The sequence below is a fragment of the Meriones unguiculatus genome, chromosome 11 (genome assembly GCF_030254825.1).
Source record: "Meriones unguiculatus strain TT.TT164.6M chromosome 11, Bangor_MerUng_6.1, whole genome shotgun sequence".
NCBI classification, from domain to species: domain Eukaryota; kingdom Metazoa; phylum Chordata; class Mammalia; order Rodentia; family Muridae; genus Meriones; species Meriones unguiculatus.
In genome coordinates this window covers 92,157,358-92,179,498 of record NC_083359.1, presented here as the reverse complement: position 1 = coordinate 92,179,498, position 22,141 = coordinate 92,157,358, and the positions used below count along the sequence as shown (strand labels likewise).

At 43.2% G+C, this 22,141-nt stretch overlaps 1 protein-coding gene across 4 annotated transcripts; it reads left to right on the top strand.

The window, feature by feature from the left end:
• Positions 1-226: 226 nt before the first annotated feature.
• Positions 227-19,953, top strand: Slamf7 (SLAM family member 7). 4 transcript variants are annotated; one of them, XM_060364685.1, is made up of 8 exons: positions 227-245; positions 2,382-2,504; positions 9,523-9,834; positions 13,661-13,933; positions 14,143-14,268; positions 15,539-15,642; positions 16,743-16,754; positions 17,846-19,953. In XM_060364685.1, exons 2-8 carry the CDS (start codon positions 2,450-2,452, stop codon positions 17,915-17,917), a joined length of 954 nt encoding a protein of 317 aa, XP_060220668.1. In that variant the 5' UTR covers positions 227-245; positions 2,382-2,449; the 3' UTR covers positions 17,918-19,953. The 4 variants fall into 4 exon arrangements, with proteins under 4 accessions (XP_060220668.1, XP_060220669.1, XP_021519928.2 ...); XM_060364686.1 differs by lacking the exon at positions 227-245 and having other exon boundaries at positions 14,143-14,259; XM_021664253.2 differs by lacking the exon at positions 227-245 and having other exon boundaries at positions 14,143-14,259; positions 16,692-16,754.
• Positions 19,954-22,141: the final 2,188 nt, after the last annotated feature.

The following is a 22,141-nucleotide window of genomic DNA, read 5'->3' as shown; positions in this document are numbered from 1 at the left end:
GCATCAGTTCTAGAACTAGCAGTAGTGGTGTCCGAGGTCTGAGTAGGTTCAGGAGACCATTGCCCCCAGGGGCGAGACGTGCTCCATGTAAATTGACTAACTCCATGTTTTCCTCCACTTTTGAAAGTCATTTAAGGTTCTTAAATTATTTTTTCCCTTTTTTTTTTAAATTTTTCAACTGTAGAGAGCTACGTAATGCCGCGCCTTAAAGATGGAGCTGGTTTCCACCTTCCACCTTCCCGATGGTGAGTGCTCTCTGTCACTGCCCACGTGGCACGCTGGGGTTGGCTACCCAGAGGCTATTTAAGCTGTGGGCTGGCTTTCCCCAGGGTCAGATGATTGTTCAAAGTTCCTGAATAAACTGCATTGAAAAAAAAAATTAAAATGGGAAAAAAAAAAAATTTCCTCCTCTATTTTTTTTTTCAAAAAAATACAAATCACAAGTCTCCCTGCTCTTTTCCTTTCTATTAATAGCCACAGAAATTCTATTAATATTTGTTTTCTTGTTTACTTATTACAATGTGTGTAGATTAAGGGGTGACCATTTATTACTTGCCTCTTATTATATGTTCTTGATGGGCCTTTACTTTGATAGCAGTCTTCTTTTTTTTTTTTTTTTTTTTTTTTTTTCTTTCAGGGGAGTATTGGGGCCTAGCCTGATGCCTCAAGCACTAATCAAGCAGACAAAAAAAAAATCCCAACTTTATTACAACCCAGTCACTCTAAATATACCTCTTAAAAGAAAAATCCAATTAAAAAGAAAATCAACCAGTACTTGAGATGATCCAGCCCCAATACAAAACCGCAAATGTATGAAAAACAAAAACAATAGAACCCAGTGCTCTGAGGACAGCGAAGAAGGCAGGAGTTTACAGAGGCTGCTGAATGCTGAGAGAGAGGCAGGATGTCCATAAAAGTAAGAATCTAAACCTGGTGTGTCACAGTGCCTCTGCTAGTATCCTCAGAAGCCATGAGGAAAAGGATAAAAGTGACCAAAGTTCATATCCTAGGACACACCTGCATTTGGGCTTAAATACGCCTCTTCAGACTTCCTCTTGCTCTTCCCTTCACAGCTCTACTCTCAGGGATTTTTTTTCTCCTGCAATCTGGTGAGCTGGAATCTCCGTCCTCTCGTTTTCTTGTCTTCTCCCCATCTGTATCTTAAAGGTGTAGCTCTTGTAAATTAAATACTTCACTCTTGGTTTTTTTTTTAATTCTATTTTAATAATCTTTATTTTTAATTAAATGTGTTTTTCTATTTATACTTAATATTAGTGTAGTGAGGCTTACGTCTGCTATTTAGCTTGATTGTTATTCTTTTTTTTTTTTACCATTTTTCCTTTTATTTAAAAATATTATTAAATTGTTTTATATTTATCCTTAGTAATACCACTGTTGAACTTTTAAGCATTCATATTTGCATTGTTTTCATTGTGTTTTGTGTTTTCTCTTCATCAACCATTTGGACACACTTTTAATGAAGTATTTGAGTATCTTTTAATATTTTTTTTTGGGATAATGTCTCACTATGTATTCCCAATTGGTCTGAAGCTCACTGCATAGACCAGGCTAGCCTCAAACTCACAAAGTTGCCCCTGCCTCTGCCTCCCAGGTACTGAGATTAATTTCATGGACTCCTAGTTTAGTTGTCCTAATTTTCATTGGAATAGCGGACTTTTTAGATATGTGTTTGTATCTCTCATGGGATGAAAACATTACAAAGTTCTTCCACTCTATGAGTTGTCCTTCTGTTCCTAAAGTTTATTCCTAAACTTTCTTTAGACTTATTTTTATTGTCATTTATATGTATGTCTCTGAATATGAGTATGCCACTTGTGCAAGTGCCCTCTGAGACCAGAGGAAAGTGCCAGACCCCCTGAGTCCCCCTATGTCAGTGCTGGGATCAGAACCCAGGTCCTCTGGAAGAGTACCAAGTGCTGTTAACCTCTAAGCCATCGCTCTAGCTCCAAAAGGAGCCTTTGATATTGTTGTCGTAAGCCCTAAGCTCTAAATTCTCAACTGTAAAATAAGATGTATAGTCGAATTTCATTCATGGAGTTAATGTGAAGAGTAAATAAAGCAATGCATGTGCTCTTAGCCCAATGTCTGGCACTGAGAAAAGCTTATTAAATATTATTCTCTCCCTTCTGCTCTCCCTGCCCCCATCTAACCTATTTCCTGTTTCTGGGTCTCTTAGAAGTAATGGGTAAAGTGAAGAAGGCAAACGATTTCTACTTAAAAATTCCTACAAAGTGTTTGATCCCTCATCTGAATAGAAAAGAGTCTTATCAATCACTTTTTCCTTCTGAGAGCCTTATAAAAGGTGACATAAAAGATGAGTCATTCTAACCTGACTCCTCCTCCTTTATTTAAATTTCCAGCTGAAGACTAGAGAAGATGCCTTAGAGTGAGTTTTGTTCACTTTACTGACTGACAACCTGAAAAGGATATGGCTGGTTTCTCAGTGTGCGTCATCTTTACCTCTGTCCTCTGTCAGCTCACAGGTGAGTCTAACCATATCTTATCCCATTCTCCTGACTTCCTCAGCCTCAAGTATGATCCCAGGCTCCTGGGTCCTCACTGAGTGTTGCTTTTTAACTAAACACTGGTATCTGCAAGGAGAAGAGGGGGAAAAAACAAAACAGCTCTTGCAACAAAGTCTCATCTGACTACCTCAGGGAAGGAGAGACTGCAAGAATTTGGGCTGGGTTGTAGGAGACCTGAGTTCTCATCCAGCTCTGTCAAATGGAGAGTGTCAAAAGCTCCCCTGGACCTGCAGTCTCTCCATCTCTTAGCCTTTCCTCCTTTTGAAAACAGTTTTAGAAGTGAAGGTCTACAATTATGTTTGTATTCACAAATATATTTTAACTGAATATGTTTCTGCATGAACTTAATGATTATGCCTAAGAATGGAGGGAACTACATGAATTTTTTTTCTCTCTTAACCTGAGCAATCAAGTCTGCCTCTACTGAGAAACTAGTCTATTGCAGCTCCTTTCTGTTTAGTCATATGAAGGACTGAGGGACCTCATGGCCCTTTCATAGGTATGATAGTCATGAAAGATTTTAACTATTCTCAGTGTTCTCTAACATGAGTCAGAGTCAGACCATGAAGGTTCTCTCTCTCTCTCGCTCTCTCGCTCTCTTTCTCTATCTTTCTCTCCCCCCTCTCTCTCTATCTCTCTCTCTTTCTCTCTCTCTCTCTCTTTCTCTCTGAGGCACTGTCATGGGCATCATATCTGTACACATTAAACTAAAATAGCTTGATCCCAAACCATTTGCAATCCTTTCCTCCCCGTACTGAGTTGATTCAGACCTACGGGCTGTCACTCCTCCTTGAACTCATCAAAGCTCGCACCGTTAGGAAGCACCTGGCCCTAAGTATGTTGTCCTAACTCAGTCTTGCTTCTAAAATTTCTCCCTGAACGGAAATGGTAATCAGAATTAGAACTTAAAGAGCAGGTGGGGGAGGGCACGCCAGGGCTTCGAAAAGCGCAGGTGCTCACCTGAATCGTATGTAGCGCCAGGGTATGCCCCTTGCTGCTGTGCTCCGGCAAGCTGTGGGCAGTCTGGTGTTACATCTTCCACGGCTGAAAAGAGTTTGGGTTGTTCTTGAATGCCCAACAGGAGTAGTAGAAGCAGTTCAGACCCCGGATGAAAGCTTCCTGGTTTAGCTCCGGGCTGGATTGCTGTGGTCAAACGACCTCGTACTTCACACTTTGCTTTCCTGTGCACAACGGATAATCAAAAGTAACTTGCAGAATTACTGTGATGTTTTGAGGTGAGATGTCAAAGGGAAATTAATTCTATGACAATTGCCATTTGAGCTCCTAATACCCCCTCCCACCTCCAAGGGACTCTTTGTGCCATCTCCTTACAAATCTGTAAGACAGGGATTTGAAGATAAGGAAATTTAGGCTGGGAGAGGTTGTGTTTTCACAGGCTAGATCACAGAGACATTACAAGGTAAAGCAGAAAGTGAGTTCCAAAGCTGGAGGCAGCACCAAGCATTTTGACATTTTGGGCAATTTGACAGGAGCCAGGGAGGTCGCTCTTGCAGCCTGGATGTTCTCACCAGGATAAGGAGCACAGAAGTCTGTTTCTCTGCATGTTTTCTGGTGATTGAGAAATGCAACGGTTTTAAGGGAAACAAAGATGAGGGCGGGGCATGGGAGACTGCTGCAAAGAGCCAGAAGCAACGCAGAGGAGTGGGGGGATCAAGAGGCAGAGTGGTGATTGCTTGGTGTGTGAGGCAGGGGGTGTGATGAGCTGGGAAGTGTGTGAGTTCTGGTGTGTGTGTGTGTGTGCATACCCCATGGTATTGGCCTACAGTGCGATTTTCAGGGGACATTAGACAAGGAGAAGTTAGCTAAAGCACCACACATCCCAAACCGTTTGTTCCTATGAGAGCAGTACTTTTCACTCACGTACAGAAACGCATGAGTGATTGTATATGTAGTTGAAACCTCTCTGTAAGTGAAAAGGCCCCAAAGCATCCTTTACACCTCTTGCTGGGCTCCTCAGAAAGAAAAAAACGTTGAGACTCCAACTGTAGCCAAAGGCACAGGGGAAATCTTGTCTTTGGTGTCTTGGGTCCTGACCTCCTGACCATAAGTCTCTGGATGCCAATCTTCCCGACAAGGCGATGGAAAGGAATTGGACTCAGTGTTACCTGCTGAAGACTCCTCCCAGTTCTGAGATGTTTTATTCTTAATTTCCATGAGGAGGAAGCTTCACCGTGCTGGTCCATTTGTAACATTCTCTTGGACTGGGCTGGCAAGCCTTTGGTTGAGCTTTGCACCTGGAATGCCCTCCCCTGTGTCTTCCTCCTAGGGTTCCATCCTGGGGTTGCTTCTTTTGACCTTTGGGGGGGGCGGAATGTAACAACAGAGAGAAGTGACAAGATGAAACAGAGCTGACAAGAGGGAAGATATGGAGTCTCATTCCACTCTGGAGTATAGCTCAGAGGTGCCAATGCTCCTGACACTAAAGACAGAAAGGCAGACACAGATGGTCTCCTGGTCCACCGCCTTCCACCGCCTCTATAGGCGGGCTGCCTGGGGGATGTGCAGGGGTGTCTGAGCCTCTGGCTTTCTAAGAAGTCATCCGCTGCTATTTGGAGTGCTATTTTCTTACATGTTGCAGATATGAAACAGGGAAAATACAAAGCCTTCTCAAAGCACCCACTGCCCTTGGCTCCCGCCTCCCACTAGGATCAGCCAAAACCACTTTCAGATCCACATTCACTCTCAAACTTCCCCTAATTACTAGGATATGAAGTTGTTTGTTTGTTTTTTCTATACAGTATCAGAGAACTGAAACTCAAAGAGGTAAGTGAAAAAAATCAAAACACAGGCCTCTGAGATGAAGGATCTCAGTCCCTTCCCCCTAACCTGTCTCTCAAACCCAGAGCTTCTCATGGGCATCCACCAAGTAGTCTACCATTGAGCTATACTCCTGCCATTTTTATGGCCTTGGAAAAGTCACTCAGCCCTAGTATCCTCGTTTATAAGATGGAATGTGTTAACTCTTATCTCCTGAGCTTGTTCTGGAGATCAACAAAGGTAGTTCTTTCTGGAATTATGACTTTGGAGGAACCAGAGTGGATCCTAGGTCCCTTGACTCACACTGAAGACAGAGAGCTCTTTTTCATACTGCAGTATCCTGGTAGGAAGAGAGGCTATCCCCTCCTTCTGTAGACAGAGCAATGCCATCAGAGAGTAATCTGAGACCTAATGCTTGTAGACTGGTCATTGGCTAATTCACACATGCACATAAAAGGACAGTCACCACAGAACAAGGATATGTCTTTCTTAAAAAGTTAAGGTGAAAATAAAGGGGCATATATGTCAAGGTATTCCAGAGGCATGACTTTAAACAATGTTTTGAATAAGATTTATTTCAGACAGACAGAGAAGCTGAAGCACAAAAAAGCATGAAATACAAAGTGAACCAAGGGCTGGAGAGATGGCCCAGGGGTTAAGAGCACAGGCTGCTCTTCCAAAGGACCTGGGTTCAGTTCCCAGTACCCACATGGCAGCTCACATCTATCTGTAACTCCAGTTCCAGGGGGATCTGATGCCTTCACATGGACATACATGCAGGCAAAACACCAATGAACATAACATGAAAATAATTTGTAAAGAAGTGAACCAAGGGGCTGAAAGGATGGCTTGGCAGGTAAAAGTACTTGCCACCCAAGCCTAGCAACCTGAATTGGAGCCCCAGAACCCACAAAGGTGAAAAGAGAGGTCCGACTCCATGGTTGTGTTCTCGGGCCTCCAGGTGGCACACATGGCATGTGCATCCCCTTAACATGTCGTGTGTGTGTGTGTGTGTGTGTGTGTGTGTGTGTGTGTGTGCTCAGTTTGTGTGATCCACAAACTGAGGATCAATAGAGGGAAGAGGCCCAGATGCTTGTCCAGCAACAAACGGGTTTTGTATTTTTCCACAGCCTTATATCATTATCTTGGCCTTAGAGCTAAAGGCCCAGGCTTCTCTCAGAGGACTGTCATGGTGCTATGTCAAACGGTGGGGCATGCTTGTGAGTACAGACTCTAGGACCTTCTGGTTCCACAGGTCAGGCTTAGCCCTCTCCTGGTAGCCTCACAGCTTTCATTACATCTCTCCTTGTAGCACAGGGAGTTGCTCAATTGTTTTTCACAACTTTGTGAATGCAAGGATCATGACCATCTTGCCCAAGCCCTCAGTTCTGTTTTTAGCTCCTAAAATAATTCTTGCCAAAGCAAAAAATTATCTAATTAGATATATAAAAACTGCAGTCATACCTAGAGTGGTCAAGCCAACACAAAAACCCCAGTTTCAGTTCATTTTTAGACATTTTTTTTTAATGTCTCTGCTTTCTAGATCCCTTTTCCCAGTCAACTGGGATAATAAAATCAGACTGGTTAGAATTTACCAACCGTGTTTTTGTTCATTAGTCCACTATTTAGGAAATGTCACGGAGCTGCTTGATATGAGTATGGTTACACTTGGGAAGTGGAGGCAGGAAAATCAAGAGTATAAGGCCTTGACACTGGAGAGATGGCTCAGTGGTTGAGAGCACTTGCTGCTCTTGCAGAGGACCTGGGTTTGGTTCCCAGCATCCACACAGTGGCTCACGGCCATCTGTGACTCCAGTTCTAGGGGATCTAACACCTTCTTCTGACCTTGGCAGCCACCAGGCACACACATGATATTTATATATACACAGAGACAAGACACTCATACACAAAATCAAATTTAAAAATCTAAAAAAAAAATTAATTAAAAAAATAATTCAAGGCCATTATTTTTACAAGTTTGAAGCCAATTTGGACCATGTAAGACCTTGTTTTGAAAGAAGGAAGGAAGGAAAGAAAGAAAGAAAGAAAGAAAGAAAGAAAGAAAGAAAGGAGGAAAGAAAGGAAAAAAGGAAAAAAGAAGAGGAGGTGAAAGGAGAGGAGGAGGAAGAAGAGGAAGAGGAAAAGTGATGGTGGTTGTTACTTGGTGCTCTTTGCTCCATGTCATCCTCCACTTTTATTGTAACAAGGGGCGGTGAATCTCAGGTGTTTCTTCACACTTACTCCACACTAACTCATATCTGGTGACATTTACCCTGAGAAAATAGAAACCACCTGTGAGAGAGTAAAAAGACAGCTTCCTCCTGGCCTATGTACGTGCTAACACACTGAAGCCATACTCCGAGAGCTTTGTCACTTAATCGTTTGTGCTATGGCTTGGATGTGGTTTTTCCCGCCCATGAGTTTGATACCAGAATCTAAGTCCCCACTGTAGTGAGGTAGAGGTGCTAAAACCTTTAGGAGACAAGGCCTAGCATAGGGTGTTGGGTGACAAAGGTACCATGCTGAGAAAGAATGACCTTGGAGTGAGTTAACTGTCCTGAGAGCAGATTTGTTATAATGAATCCTATCTGTTCTTGGCTTCTGCTCAAGGATGGTTTCCTTTCTGTTTCTCTGCCATCTTGTGACCCAACCAAGAGAAGTTTCATCAAAGGCTTCACAAATGGTGTTGCACATGCTCAGAGTTTCAACCACCCAAACTGTAAATTAAATAATCCTCTTCTTTAGAAGCTATCCAGCCACATATGTTTTGTTACTACTTCAGAAAAGGACTAATACATACCAAAATATATCTCCCCAAAACTAATGTGAAAAGGAAATTATTTGAAGGTCCAAGAGTTGGACCCACTTGGGGGACAAGTGTTACCCAGTCTTTACCTGGCTTCAAGATATTTACCCTTTCTATCTCTGTTGTTGAAACAAAGAATGAACTCATCAATTAGTCAAAAAAATCACAATAAATTTGATTTTTGTCTGTAACTTTTACTGGTACTATTTTTACATATTTGGAGACAATTAAAGTAAGTCAGTCTAAAACCACACTGGCCTTCCTTTTACGGAAGTAGGGAGCTTTTTTAAAACTCAGATTATTTAACTAGATAATTTGAAAATATTAGAGGAATTCAAAGTATATGTGCACTGACTGATAAGTTATAAGGGAAATGTTTGAAAATGGAAATTTGTTCTAGGAAGAGAAGTCAGTACTTTTGAATATTATCTTAGCAGAAGTTGGTAGATCCCTCCTGACCTGTAATTAAGGGAGTAATTAGGTCCTGATCTATAAGATGCAGCTATAAAAATTCTTATTCTGGGAACTTTAACAACTAAAGAAAATCATAGTACATCCTTTAAGTTGTTGGTCCCAATCAAAGGGACTTTTGTGAACCTCAGATTTTGTCCCTTATACTATCACAGACAATCACCCAGTGATCATCACTGGAAATACTTAGTTGTCCTCTTCTGGAAGTTCCACCAAGAGTCATTCTTTCACGTGGGGTTATGTAACCAGTGGAACTTGATTCAGAGTCATGGTCTACATTGAGCTAAGACTGTAGAGAAACCAAAACAAAAAATAACTCCTATGGAATGAGAACTTCTCTGAATTCTCTAGCGCAAGGGGTGATCATTACAAGCAGTGCTTGCCAACATTCAGACTCACCTTCCTTCTTCCCACACAAATATGTTAGACCTCAAATGGATGAAAACTTTTGGTGGGGATGACCTCAAATCCAAATATCTCATAAACTAGGAAGATACATCATCCTTAAACATGTCAGCTATTGCTGTTACTACAAATATACTGTTCTCCTGTTAACCTGATTTATGCTTGTGAACCACTGGCTCCAGTTTGGGCAGCCTAGCTCATCGACTTCATACAGAGTTTCCTCTGGAGCAATTTGACAGTCCTAAGAGACCCAGACAGAAACTTCCTTAGTTGTGTGCACATAAGAACCTGTTGAGGATGAAGCTGGGCTTTCAAGTTCCCCGAAGAGCTTGGTCTACTCAGCTGGGGGTCTCTGTGAATGTGACCTTGCAGGCAGAAGGTTCTGATCTCAATGCTTTTGTGTGGGTGAGGTTCTGGTTTTATTGAACTTAGAGACATTTCTCAGGATCTTCAAAGGTCTCAAAGGACACGGTAATTTGTGGCGAGAGCTTACATTATGGTTTCCTTTGTCTGCAGCAACAGCAGATTCTGGAACACTGAAAGAGGTGGTTGGTGCCCTTGGTGGATCTGTGACCTTCACTGTGAATATCACTGGAAAAGAGGTCAACCAAATCATATGGACCTTCAAGACGTTATTTCTTGCCATCAAAACTAAGGACAAGGTCATAATGTCAGAAAATGAGAGAAAAAGGATAGTCATTCCAGATGGAAGCTACTCCATGACTCTCAGCCAGTTGAGGAAGAATGACTCAGGTGTCTACCGTGTGGAGATTCACATTCCATCACTTCAGTCTCCCGTCACCCAGGAGTATGAGCTGCGTGTCTATGGTAAGCAGGCTCAGTTCTAATGGTGGCTGGCTAGCATATGGATGTAGTGAGCATCCTGGCACAGAGGAGGTTCAAGTCAAGGTTGGCAAAGATCAGGGAGCAGGGGACCCTGCACAGAGAGCATGTAACTGATGCATAAGGTCTGTGCTTACTTTGAGATTCTATAAGAGGCTGTGCAGTGTAGATGACAGACAGCCTAAAAAGTGGCTATCAGCCAGGCAGTGGTGGCGGGCACCTTTAATCGCAGCTACTCTGGAGGCAGAAGCAAGCGGATCACTAATTTCTAGGATAGCCTGGTCTGGTCTGTTCCAGGACAACCAGAGCTACACAGAGAAACCTTGTCTCATAAACAATAACACAAAACAAACAAAGATTAGCTACTTATTATGTGTATGGCCTTAGCCAAGTTGCTCTCTTTAGAGTCTTAGTTTGTGCATATGTAAGGATAATGACACCTACCTTAAGAAGAGTATTAGATATAAATTAATTACATTCCTTTCCCTACAGACTCGAAGAAATTGAGACATAGACACAAAAATCAGAAAGAAGATAAGATCCAGCTACTGTGATTCATGCCTCTAGTTATAGCTACTCTGGAGGTTGGGGCAGGAGAACTCCTTGGGCCAAGGTTTAGAGCTAGCCTGGGCAACAGAAAGAGAAAGGTGAAGAGGGAGAGAGGGAGGAGAGAAAGACCACCCAAGAAAATTAACTCACAAAACAATCGCTTAGTTGTCTACCAGAAGAGTTAGTTGTCTTGTACACTGACCTACAGTGTCAGAGAAACCAGGAGATGGGACCCAAGACTTGCTTGCAGGATTGGCAATGCACCTCCATCCAGGCTTATGTTTCATAGAGACAGTAGAAGTGAACAGGAATTGCATAATCTGCAGAAAATCTAGCTGGGGGAAGGATGAAGAGGAAGAAAATATTTTAATGGACAAAGCTGCAGGACAGATAATGAATGCCACATTCTCAGTATCTCTCCAATAAACTGTTTGCTGATCTTCTGAGTGTAAAGGAGTGGGTGCAAGAATGTAGTGAGAAGTGTTACTCCAGTACTATTCTCTCCTGGAGTTTGTTTAAGGAAGTCTAAGGACATGCAACAAGAAGCCTCTGGTGCTGATGATTATTAATATTTAATATTGATTTATCTTTAGTTAAACAGAGGTTATTCCTAAACCAGCTGTATACCCAAATCACCATATAGAGACTAGGATTTATTTAATTAACCTAGAGCACAATACTGGGCAATAATTACTCCATCCTAAACCTTTAATCCCACATAGCTTACTCCCATTCAGATTTCCCACACTGTACTTGCTTTTTAATCATATCTTAGATTCTGTTCATTTCTCCTGATGTTTCCAGGTCCTCTCCTCTCAGATCTCTCCTCCCACTCTTCCTTTCTCTACCCCTTCAGACCAGGATGTCCCACCTATTCTCTCCATTATCTCAGCATTGGCTGGTTATTTTTATTGGCAATACAGAGAACAAATTTTGTTCTCTGTGTAAAAGTTTGTTCTTTTGTGTAAAAGTTTGTTTACACAAACTTGAGATAGGTAATGCTTAGAATAAGCATCAAAATGCAATGTCTGTATTGAAACCAGATAGTGGGGTAGAGAAATCAGCATTTGAATGAACAAGGGTAAATTGCATACATTCCACAAGAACATTATACCAACACCCTGGATAAAGATTAGATTACACCTAAAATGCAAGTAAGCACACTGCTTGCCCTAAAGCTAGGCTTAGTGAATGTCACTACATTTTTGTTGCATGATTATTTTTGTTGTAATGGCTGCTATTATTCTTGCTACATAACTAGGGCCGAGGAGACTTAAGAGGTCTCTTTCCCACATAAGAATAAAATAATTCTGCAAGGGTGGTGGTGGCACAGGCCTTTGATCCTAGCACTCTGGGAGGCAGAGACAGGCAAATCTCTGAGAGTTCAAGGCCAGCCTGCTCTACAGAGCTAGTTCTAGGACAGCCAGGAACACATAGAGAAAACAAAACAAACAAAAAAAGAATAAGACATTCTGGTCTGAATTGTTGGGGGTTTTTCATCCTACTTGGACTTCCCAGGGAGATTCGGGGCCTAGATAGGGAAGGATAACTCAGAGAAAGCAGAGTTTAAGAGTAACTTCCATTGAAGACCAGCTTTGACATCAACTGGGGAAACTGAGATGGGACATAGATTCTGTGGCTGGCTGGTCACCCAACAGACTTTTTCTTGTGCCAACTTTCCAGGCTGTAACTGATAGTTAGCAACCACACCTTCTACTGATAGTGGCCAACCGAGGGGCCAGAACTTAATTGTTCTTGGTGGTGGGCCAGAGGTGGTCCTTTCCTGGTGGGGGCTTCCACTTGGCAAATGGGGCTTAAGGCTGATGGCTCCTTGCGGGGCCTTTCCACTGGTAATGGCAAAGCATCTAAAAAAAAAGGAAAGGAGAGAAAAGACCATAATGTGTGTGTGTGCGCGCGCACACACACATACACACACACACACACACTTGATGATGAAGTAAGGCAGACTCCAGCAGGTAGGTTCCAACAAGCTTCTTTTTTCAAACTTTTCTTACTTTACACACACACATTCACACATTGGGAGCAAACTCCAGAGAGCAAGTTCCAACCCAACCTTACACACGTACACATATACACATCTTTGTGGATAGAAAAATATTCCAACCTCTCCAGCTACTGTCCATACACACACACATATACATTTGGTGGATAGAACAAATACCAAAGAGTGAGTTCCAGAAACTTTATTATTTCTCCCACCGTTTACACAGCCCAGCAAGATCTTTCAAGCAGTATAAAAATCACAATGTGGTTACAGTCTATTTTCCCAGTGAATGACTAGAATGAGTGTACATAAGAAAAACATGCTCCCAATACCCTCACATGATCAAGTGTTGTATGTATTATGGGTGAGAAATAAACATAAAAAACAAGTTATTCCCAAGAACCCATATACACTTATAACTAAGCAATTTGTTATATATTAACAGAGTGTGAGCAAACAAGGTGATTTCTCAGCCAGCTTTTCTTTACTGGAAGGCTGCAGTTGGTGGTTACAGAGAAAGAATCAATTATCTTAAAAGGTAATCTAATAAAAATCCTAAGAGGATCACAAATCTAAACTTTTATATAAAAATAATCAGCCATTTCTACTTTAAATCTTTAAGGTAAGCATGTACTCGTTAATAATTCTTATTAAATCTTAACAGGAAGCTGAGGGCAAAAACAGGTACAAGGAATTAACCACCTTGAAGCCCAGCTTCAGTGAGAGGGTGTTGTCAGCCAGTGTTATTCTGGGCTATTGTTCTTGCTCACCAACCTCAAAAAGTCCCTGGCTTTACTGCTAGGGGTATACTTTTCTGAACTTCAGGTTGTTCCCTAAAAATTTCTGTCAGAGCCACTAGCAGAAACATCCGTACCTAGCTTTGCTAAAGAAGGGGAGTGGTCATTGCTAGCAATATACATCTGCAGGTTCTTTTCGAGAGTGGTGGTTGAATTAATCTGCTCCAGCAGCCATGCCTGAAAGAGACTGGTGGCAATGATACTGCCCGTGAGGGGCTGGCAGCCCCCTTAGAGTTTTCATACAGTTCACATATTATGAGGGATGTGGTGACCACAGGGGCAACAAGCAGAGCATGAAGTCCTCAGGGTACGTAGTCCTTGGGGTTCTACCTCTCCAAGACATCCCCTGTGGTTGTGCAATCCGGTGGGCCGCATGCCGTGAGTTCTGGAGCTGTTTTGCTGTGCCTCGTGCACAGTCCCTGGCAACCTTCCATCCTTTGTCCTTCTACTCTTTTTACAGAGTATCTGTCAAAGCCCAGCATCACCATGGATGGGCAAGACAACAAGAATGGAACCTGCAGAATCAACCTGACTTGTTCTATGAAACAGGGAGGAGAGAATGTGACTTACAGCTGGAGAACCGTGGGGCAGGCAGTCGATGAGTTTCATGATGGTGCCAACCTCCCCATCTCCTGGAGCTTGGGAGAGAAAGACAAGACCTTAATCTGCGTGGCCAGGAATCCCATCAGCAACAGTTCCTCGGCCCCCACCCTTGCCCGGAATCACTGCAAAGGTGACAGTCTCCCTTTTACAGGAGCCTCTGATTGAAGAAACTTTATCTTCTTTAGTTCCCAGTCCCTATGGAAACAGGGTCTGTGTCAACTAAAGGCCTCTGGGAAACCACCAGGTGGGAGGAAAGTGAAAATTAGACCATTTTTCCTAGTTGATTCCACCACACACTCGTCCACCCTCATCATGCCTTTGCTCATTTTCTCTTTAAAGATGCTACCAAGGATCAAAATTTACCCAAGGTCTTCATATGCGTCATGCCGGTGTCCATCCTGCTCATTGTCTTTCCAGGGATTATTTTCATTACTATGCGAAGAATGAAAGAAAATGGTAAAGCATGTATGGGCTTTTTCTTCATATATTTTCTCCCTTTTATTCCTCAAGCAATATATCAATCTGTGTGCAAGATTTAGTGTTAAAGATATAAAGATCAGAGGGCATGGTTTCTTAAGAGGTACACAGTCAGTGGCTGGAGAGACAGCTCATTCGTTAAAGTGCTTGCCATACAAGTGTGAGGTCCTGAGTTCAAACCCCCAGCACTCACATTAGAAAAAGAAAATCAGATGTGGTAGCATACATTTGTAATCCTAGCACTTTAGAAGGGGAGAGAAATGAACCCCTGTGCTTGCTGGCCAGCTATCCTAGCCTACTTGGTTAGTTCCAAGCCAGCGAGAGATCCTGTCTCATAAAACAAGGTAGACAATTCCTGAGGAGCAACAATCAAGGCTGACCTCTGGCCATCCCTCCTGTACACATGCACTCCACACAATGCACACATGTGCACACACACCTGCACATATTCACACATGAATATGAACACACATACACACACACACACACACACACAAGAGAAGTACACAAAGGCACACAAAGGCTGTGTGCCTTAGATCCAAACTAGAGAGAGTACTCCTTGCCTTCTCTCCTGAGGACAGGGCCCCACTCTAGTGCCCACTCCTGCCCTTTCCTCAGAAGGACGTACAGATGTGACCTTTGTGATGACACAGACCCAACATTGCTGATTCTGCTCCTGCTTGGCAGACAATGCTCTCTCCGCCCTGTCTGACAGCTCATCCCTGTCAGAGCCTCCAACCAGCCCGTCTTCTCTTCTCAGTCAGCATCACAGCCCTCTTTCCTCTTCACCACATTTTCCTCTTAGATGAGCCTTTTTCTGTCTCCCTACGGTGTGTCCCCCTTTGTGTCCCAAAGCCCTCATCTGTCTCCCCACTCCCCACTGATACTATCCATGGTGGCAGTGAGGGTGGGCTGTAAACGAAAAATTGCAGCAACAGTCAAGTATGAATGCAGACTTTGGGTTCACCCTTCTCTGTCAGAGACATTCTTGAAACATTCCTGACCTCCTCCACTTCCCACTTTGGTCACCTTGATTTGGAGATGGGGAAGTGAAGTAACAGAGTGACTAATTCGTTCTGATTTGTCTAGGATTTGCTCTATTTTAACACTGTGAAAGTTCCATGCCCTAGAAAAATTTCCACTTCAGAATGACTAGGGTGGTTGGTTACCCTGAGCAGACCAGCCAGGGTTGGTGGTGAGCCAGGGGAGATGTGAGTGGTAAGAGAGGCAGGCTTTGATTCCCTCAACATGGTTTCAGGCTGTGGGGAAGACACGAAGAGACTGGACAGCCACCAGGAAAACCCCAACTTCTGCCCTCACACTGAAGAGAATACAGACTATGCCACAATCCCTTATATAAGTGTAAGTCCTTTTCCTTTTCCTTTGTGTGTGTGTGTGTGTGTGTGTGTGTGTGTGTGTGTATGTATGCCAAGGAATATATATATATTAATATATAAATACATATATATATATTTGTGACCAGCTCCATCTCTCTAAGTCTTTCCTTGCTTCACTTGAGACTTCTCTCTACAAGATTGGGTATCATGGAAAGAGAAAGAGGAATAAGGTGTAGAGTCCTTAACCTGCAGTCGATCCGCCTCCCCCGTACCTTAATTCATGTCTGTGCAGAACTTGGTGACTTCCAGAACACATGATTCTGACCCAAATCTGTAGCACGGGAGCAGTTACATGAATCATCCCTTCCTTTCTTTTTTTTTCACAGTTTACGGTGTCAATCTTTACTTCCTCACAGGAGGTGGGAAATGGGCTTTTGTAAACTATTAACTTCTTAAGTCAAAATTTATCACTTTGTCACCGTCTCCCTCTTCTCTCACTCAGGTTACATCCTTGAGACTTCAAGGCTACCCTGCAGGGTCAGGAATAAACTTAAGCAAACTCAGGATGTTTTTCTCAGGTCAACAGTTTGTTTTGTTGTTTTGTTTTTTTGTTTTTTTTTAATTACTGTTGCTTTCTTTTGGACCATTGGGCACCCTTACTGTTTCTCCATGAGAAACTATTGGATAAATCAGTTTGTAACACCACAATTTCATGTAGTGTTTAGGCACCTTAGGAGTTTATAAGACATTTCTTGACACATCTTGAAATTCATTGAAACATAATATGGACAATAATACATTAAGCAAGTGAATAAAAATATGAACAAAAGCAATGACTTTCTTTAAATGTGATGACCATGCAGTATTATGGCAGTTATTAACGAGAGAACGTCAACTAGCTATGCCTGTTCCAGAACCTCATTTCCATTCTCTCCATACTTCCTTATGCTTTCCCTTACACGGTTTCATACTCTCCTGTACTTTGCTTACTCCTGGTTGTGTGTCTGCCCGGTCTTGTCAGTGTGACTCAGGAGTTAAGTGATGCCTGTTTGTTTGTCGTTTGTTCATTAATAGAAAACAAATCCAGAAGAAGATGCATCAAACACATTTTATTCCACTGTGCAGATCCCCAAAGCGGTAAGAAGCTTTACAGTTGATTCTCATATTTTTCCCATTTTTTTTGTTTGTTTAATCACTTTACAGCCCAGCCAGCCCCCTCCCTCCTCTCTTCCTAGTCCCACCTTCATGCCTCCCTTCTCCCAATTCCCCCTCTCCTTCTCAGAGAAGAGGAGGCCCCCAAAGGGTATCAACCCACTCTGGTACCTTGAGCCATAGGAGAATTAAGGGCATCCTCCCCCACTGGGGCCTGACAAGGCAGTCCAGCTAGGGGAAAGGGACCAGGGGCTAAGTCTCATCTTAATTGTTCATCCCTTTCCCTGGCTCATGTTTAGATTCACATTTCTTAGACTTACGGATTCTCAGGGGATTAAAACAGACCCCTGCCAGCTCCTCATGTCTGTCTTCAGGGGAGAGTCCTCCCTCCCTGCCTGTGATGCCAGACATGTTGGGGCCATCTAGCTTTGAGTGTGCATTCTAGATAGTTTATCCCCAAAACATAGGCAATGGATGAAAATAGGGTAGAAAAGGGATTCTAGATTGGAATGATAAAGAAAACCAGAAGGGTTCTGTCTAAAGTCATGGATGAGGTGAAGAGCTATGGCTTTTGCTATGTGCGGGAGAAAGAAGGGTCATGGGTAGAGACTCCTGTTGCCCCTGAGCAGCGGGTAACTGGAGGAGAGAGACTGACTTGCTCTGGCTACATTACATCTGTTTTGCACCCTTCCTATCAAAATGCAGACCTGGAAAGATGCATGGCTTATCCCCTCACAGTTTGTGGTTTGCAGGAACAATGGTGCCTTCTTATCTATTTTTCCTTTCCCTCCAAAACAATCAAAAAGATATGGGTGCTGAAGATGATGTTTTTTTTTTCTTAGTGACATTAAACACTTACAAATTTATTCTAAGACTGAGAGATCTACTAAGGATGAAGAAAGATAAATCTATTTCCCTTATAGAATAATCTCTCTAAGCTAAGAGTGAACAGGAAGACTGTGCGTGGAGGAGCTATGGGTCGGGTCCCTTTAGAAGAGTGTCTGCAATGAACGGTCTTCTACGAGAGATCCAGAGCCCTACTCATGTTCAATGTTCTTCCTCATGTCCACCTGCAGGTGAAGAGTCCAGGCTCCCTGCCTGCAACGCCACACATGCCAAAGACATTAAGGTTTGAAAATGTTATCTAGAGAGCGCCACTACATCCTCTCCCTCCAGAAAAAAAAAAAAAAAAGAAAAGAAAAGAAAGAATTCAGCATTCTGAGCGAAAATGCAAATTTGAGCCATAGACTGAACGTAAATATTTCCCCACCAGACCTATGTGTTTGCATACAGATGTTGGAGACCAGATTCAAGGGCTTCAGGGAACAATGACTCTTGGGTATTGGGACACATCCCATTTGCATTACATTCTGACAGAGAATCTAGCTATGTTCATCCAGGAATGGTGAATGAGGTTGAATTCGTGGGTGACAGACTAATTTGTGTGATGGAGAAAATTTCAAGACCACACAGCACCTAAGATGCAGCACAGCCACACCTGCTACATTTATCCATGTTTAGAGTAAGAACTCAAAACAAAGAAAAGGAACTGGAAGGTGTAAAAAGCGTACAATTTGATAAGTAACACGAACGCTTGGCAAGTGGGTTTTTTTTTTTTCCATTTGTACTGTAATGGTTAAAGAGATGAGCTCCTTTAAAGAGTAACCCCTGACTTTGCGCTAGGACAATGGAAATGGGGCTCTGAAAGCGAGCCCCTGCCTACCAAAAACTTCAAGGTATGAACTGAACACCCCGCCTGAGCAGCCCGCATTTAAAAGGAAGAGTGGCTGAACACAGAGTGTCCCACCTGGAACAGCGTTTCTCCAGAGGCAGCTGCACAGGTTCTCAGAGGCTGCTGAACTCCTGACCTGAGGGGGCGTGGCTCTCTCCTGAGGTGGGAGCAGAACATGGCAACATCCGCAGGCTGATGGCTTTGCAGACATGGCAGAATGCAGAAGCTGGGGAGCCACTGAGGCCCCCACCAAGCCCCAGAGGACGAAAGCCAGGCGAGGTATATCAAGGTTGGCCTTTCTGAGTGGAACTGCTGTGTGAGCCTGTATGAAGCTGTGAAGGCAACGTTCGTAAGTCACAGTACAGACTCCAGGATACTGGAGCTGCCAGGAACATGAGGCATCTACTGAGAGAAACTAAAGGCACTGAATACACCCACAAAAGAGGCTATGGGTGCTTTAGGTAGCAAGGTCATGGAAACAGGCCTCCTCAGATCCCTTGGGGCACACATGATGACACCATGTATCCAGGATGCCAGATATAAAGGTTCTGGAATGTCTCTCATTCCTCCCTTTTAGAATGCGAGTGTTTCCTCTGCCATTGTACATGAAAGTATGTAAGTTTTTCTTTTATCTCATAGGAGCTCACAGCTAAGGGTTTGCCCTCCATCTCATAAAAGACATAGAACATTGGACTGTTATGACTGAGGACTCTTGAAGTTAGATGGAATGCATTTCGCAGTGTTCGATGACCATGCGCCTATGTGAGCCCAGGCAGGAATGTTATAGATTGAGTCTAAAACATGCTTTACAGACAGGGTCCTGTCTTTGAACGCTTCGTGTTCAGTTTGGACAGTTGATAGTGTTATTTAGGAGTGCTGCAGAAGAGAGGTCCTGCCTGGAGATGGTGGGCAACAATCACTTCCGGCTCTGGGCTGAGCCTTCTGCTTCTACCTCATGCAGAGTCCTGCCCACCGTGAGGTGGGGACGCAGCCACCGCAAACTTTCTCCAACACAGACCACGCCCCTGAGGACAACACGCCTTCTCATGAGGGTGGATTGTTATGTTATATCTAGAATCGAAAATCAAAACAAGCCTCGTCCCCTATAAGTTGCTTCTGCTGCTTATTTTAGCACCGAAACATACTTCCTGGATAAGCTCCTTTGGGCTCTGAGGTTCATTGGCTACTGAGAATGCCCCTCAAACTCAGAATCTGTATTCCTTTCTGCAGATGCGACCGAATTTGTCAGTTAGTCCTGAGAAAAAGGCTGAGAGATGCCTTGGCACTTAAGTATATATTAATTAAGGTCTTGGGGCAAGATCTCAAGTCCTATCCTATTCCAGAACTTCAGATCAGGACTATCCCCAAAAGACTGATTGCTGGGGCAGAGAGATGTGGCCAGCACAAGCAAGTTTACCTGTCCAAAATAAATGTATTAATTTATTAATGGAATCACCAGCTGTGTGGCAGGTACTGTGTTCCACTTGTGTGGATTATTTCAGCACACTCTGCTCTTGCTTGACACCTCATGAACTGCCTTACAGGGAGCCACAGAAACAATGGCTACAGAGCCCCAGAGGCCCCTTGTGGGTATGCAGGTACCAGAGGCCAAAATGGACAAGGACAGAAAATCCAACTAAACACCTATATTGCTTTGCTGGTACCATCCATGGACACTCAAAGCCTTTCGTAAAGCACACAAGGACCCCTAACCTCTACTTCACCTATGCTTACATGCTCCAAGGGGAAAGTGTAATCCCTAGGCCTAGAGGGGAGCACATCTTTTTCAACAGAGAAATAGCCTGAATACACAATTTGGGTCTAGACTAAGCCCTAGAGTCAGGGATAGAGTCTGGGGTTTGGTGGCTGGAAAGCCCTTACAGCTGCTTAACTTTTTCAAGGAGTATTTATTGAGAACATTTGCCAGGTCAGTTCTTCTAGGTAAAACAGACATTTTCCCTGCCCAGGGAGCTCATTCTACTTTTCAGTGTTGTGAAAGAGACATGGGAACACATACAGCAGGTGCGTGTGTGTGTGTGCATGTGTGCATGTGTGTTGGTATGTGTGCACGTGTGTGCATGAACATGTGCTTGTGCGCATTCGATGTGTTCCCAGAACAAGAAATTATATGTCTTAAATGAGAATATTGAAACAGAGCTGGGATCCAGGATTGAAGGATATGAAATCAAGTAGACAAATACATGTTTTAAAAAGAAGAAATATGTTTCTAAAAAGAAGAAGTGTCTGCTATAAGGGGATACTCCTATATAAAAGCTGGATGGGAAAACAGAAATAAAACTACGGAAAAGGGAAGAGGAAACCAAGAAAATGGCCTGAAGCAGAATTGAGGGGAAATAAAAGCTAAAAACAGAATACATTCACCTAATACATGGCAAATCTGTCTGGCCAGCCTCTGCCCAGAGCTATGTAAGCATCCCGAGGCACAGATGTAAATTACCAGAGCCAGCCAGCAGAGTTGAACGGTTCTTGAGTCGGGAGTAAGGATTAATATTAATAAAATAAACACACAACACACAGGAAACTTTTTAAAGGTCCAGACTCAACAGCCACAGCAAAAGGCAGGCTGCTGCAGCAAGCAGCAAGTCTCAAGTCTCTGCCTCCTCATCTGCCTCCAGCCTCCTGTTTCCTAACATTTAGATTTCCCACATTATACTTGCTTTTTGTGAAATCTTAGGTCTGGTTCATGCTCCACGTCCTCCAAGCTCCCAACCTCCCTCCTCCAGCTCTGCTCTCCTCACTTCTCTTCTCCTGCTCTGCTCTCGCCCCTTCTCCTCCCACTCATCTCCTGCCTTCTGGCTCCTCCCCTCTTTCCTGTCCTCTAGCTCTTCCCATTGCACAACATTGTATCTAGTTGCTTTATTTGTGTCCTGTTTACACAAGAGTTGAGACAGGATGCTTGGAGCATCATCTTCAGCCTTCTTCTGCAGTAACTGTCTTTTTATTGTAGAGTTTCTAAGCCAGAGTAGAAACATCTCAGAACAATGGTTAATTTGCACAAGGAGCCTGAGAAAGAGGTGTGACCCTCACAAGCTATCCCACCTGCTGTCTGTCACAAACAAAAGGAGATGGACTTGCAAGTTCTTCTCTGCCATTAGTAAAGGCCTCCTAAAAGCCATCTCTCCACCGAGATTTAAATATTAAAGCAGGCCGCTGGAGTCACAGCTCCCGACAGTAAATGCTATACATTACTGTTGTGCTTATTATTCTAACTCTATTAATAAGTAAGATATTATTCAAATAAGATCAGTATGTGTTAAGGAACTGCTCCCCCAAAGTCTCACAAAGTTGAGAGGAAGGGCACAAAACAGCACATGGAGGAGATTATTATTTACAGTGTGTGCAGCTAGAACAAGTGGCCCTTCAAATTTGTCCAGGTAAAAATAATTCTGTGATTTTATTTCAGTGTCTCTCGTAATAAAAAGACACTGAGGAATTTACATACAAAACTATGCCTTATGCTGCTCTTTGCAATAGGCAAGTTCCAGAAGCTACCTAAGACTGAGACAACAGAAAGGTTAAACAAGCACAGACTATAAGAACCCAGGTCAGGATGCCAGCCAGGTGGCTCAGCAGTTAAGAGTGCCGGCTGGTTTTCCAAAGGGCTCAGGTTTAATTCCCA

Excerpts from the sequence above, each read along its gene's own strand:
- Slamf7 (XM_060364684.1), top strand. The coding sequence starts at position 2,450 with ATGGCTGGTTTCTCAGTGTGCGTCATCTTTACCTCTGTCCTCTGTCAG. Across the intron at positions 13,934-14,142 it reads TGCCCGGAATCACTGCAAAG|ATGCTACCAAGGATCAAAAT; the intron begins GTGACAGTCTCC and ends TTCTCTTTAAAG. Across the intron at positions 16,755-17,845 it reads CTGTGCAGATCCCCAAAGCG|GTGAAGAGTCCAGGCTCCCT; the intron begins GTAAGAAGCTTT and ends GTCCACCTGCAG.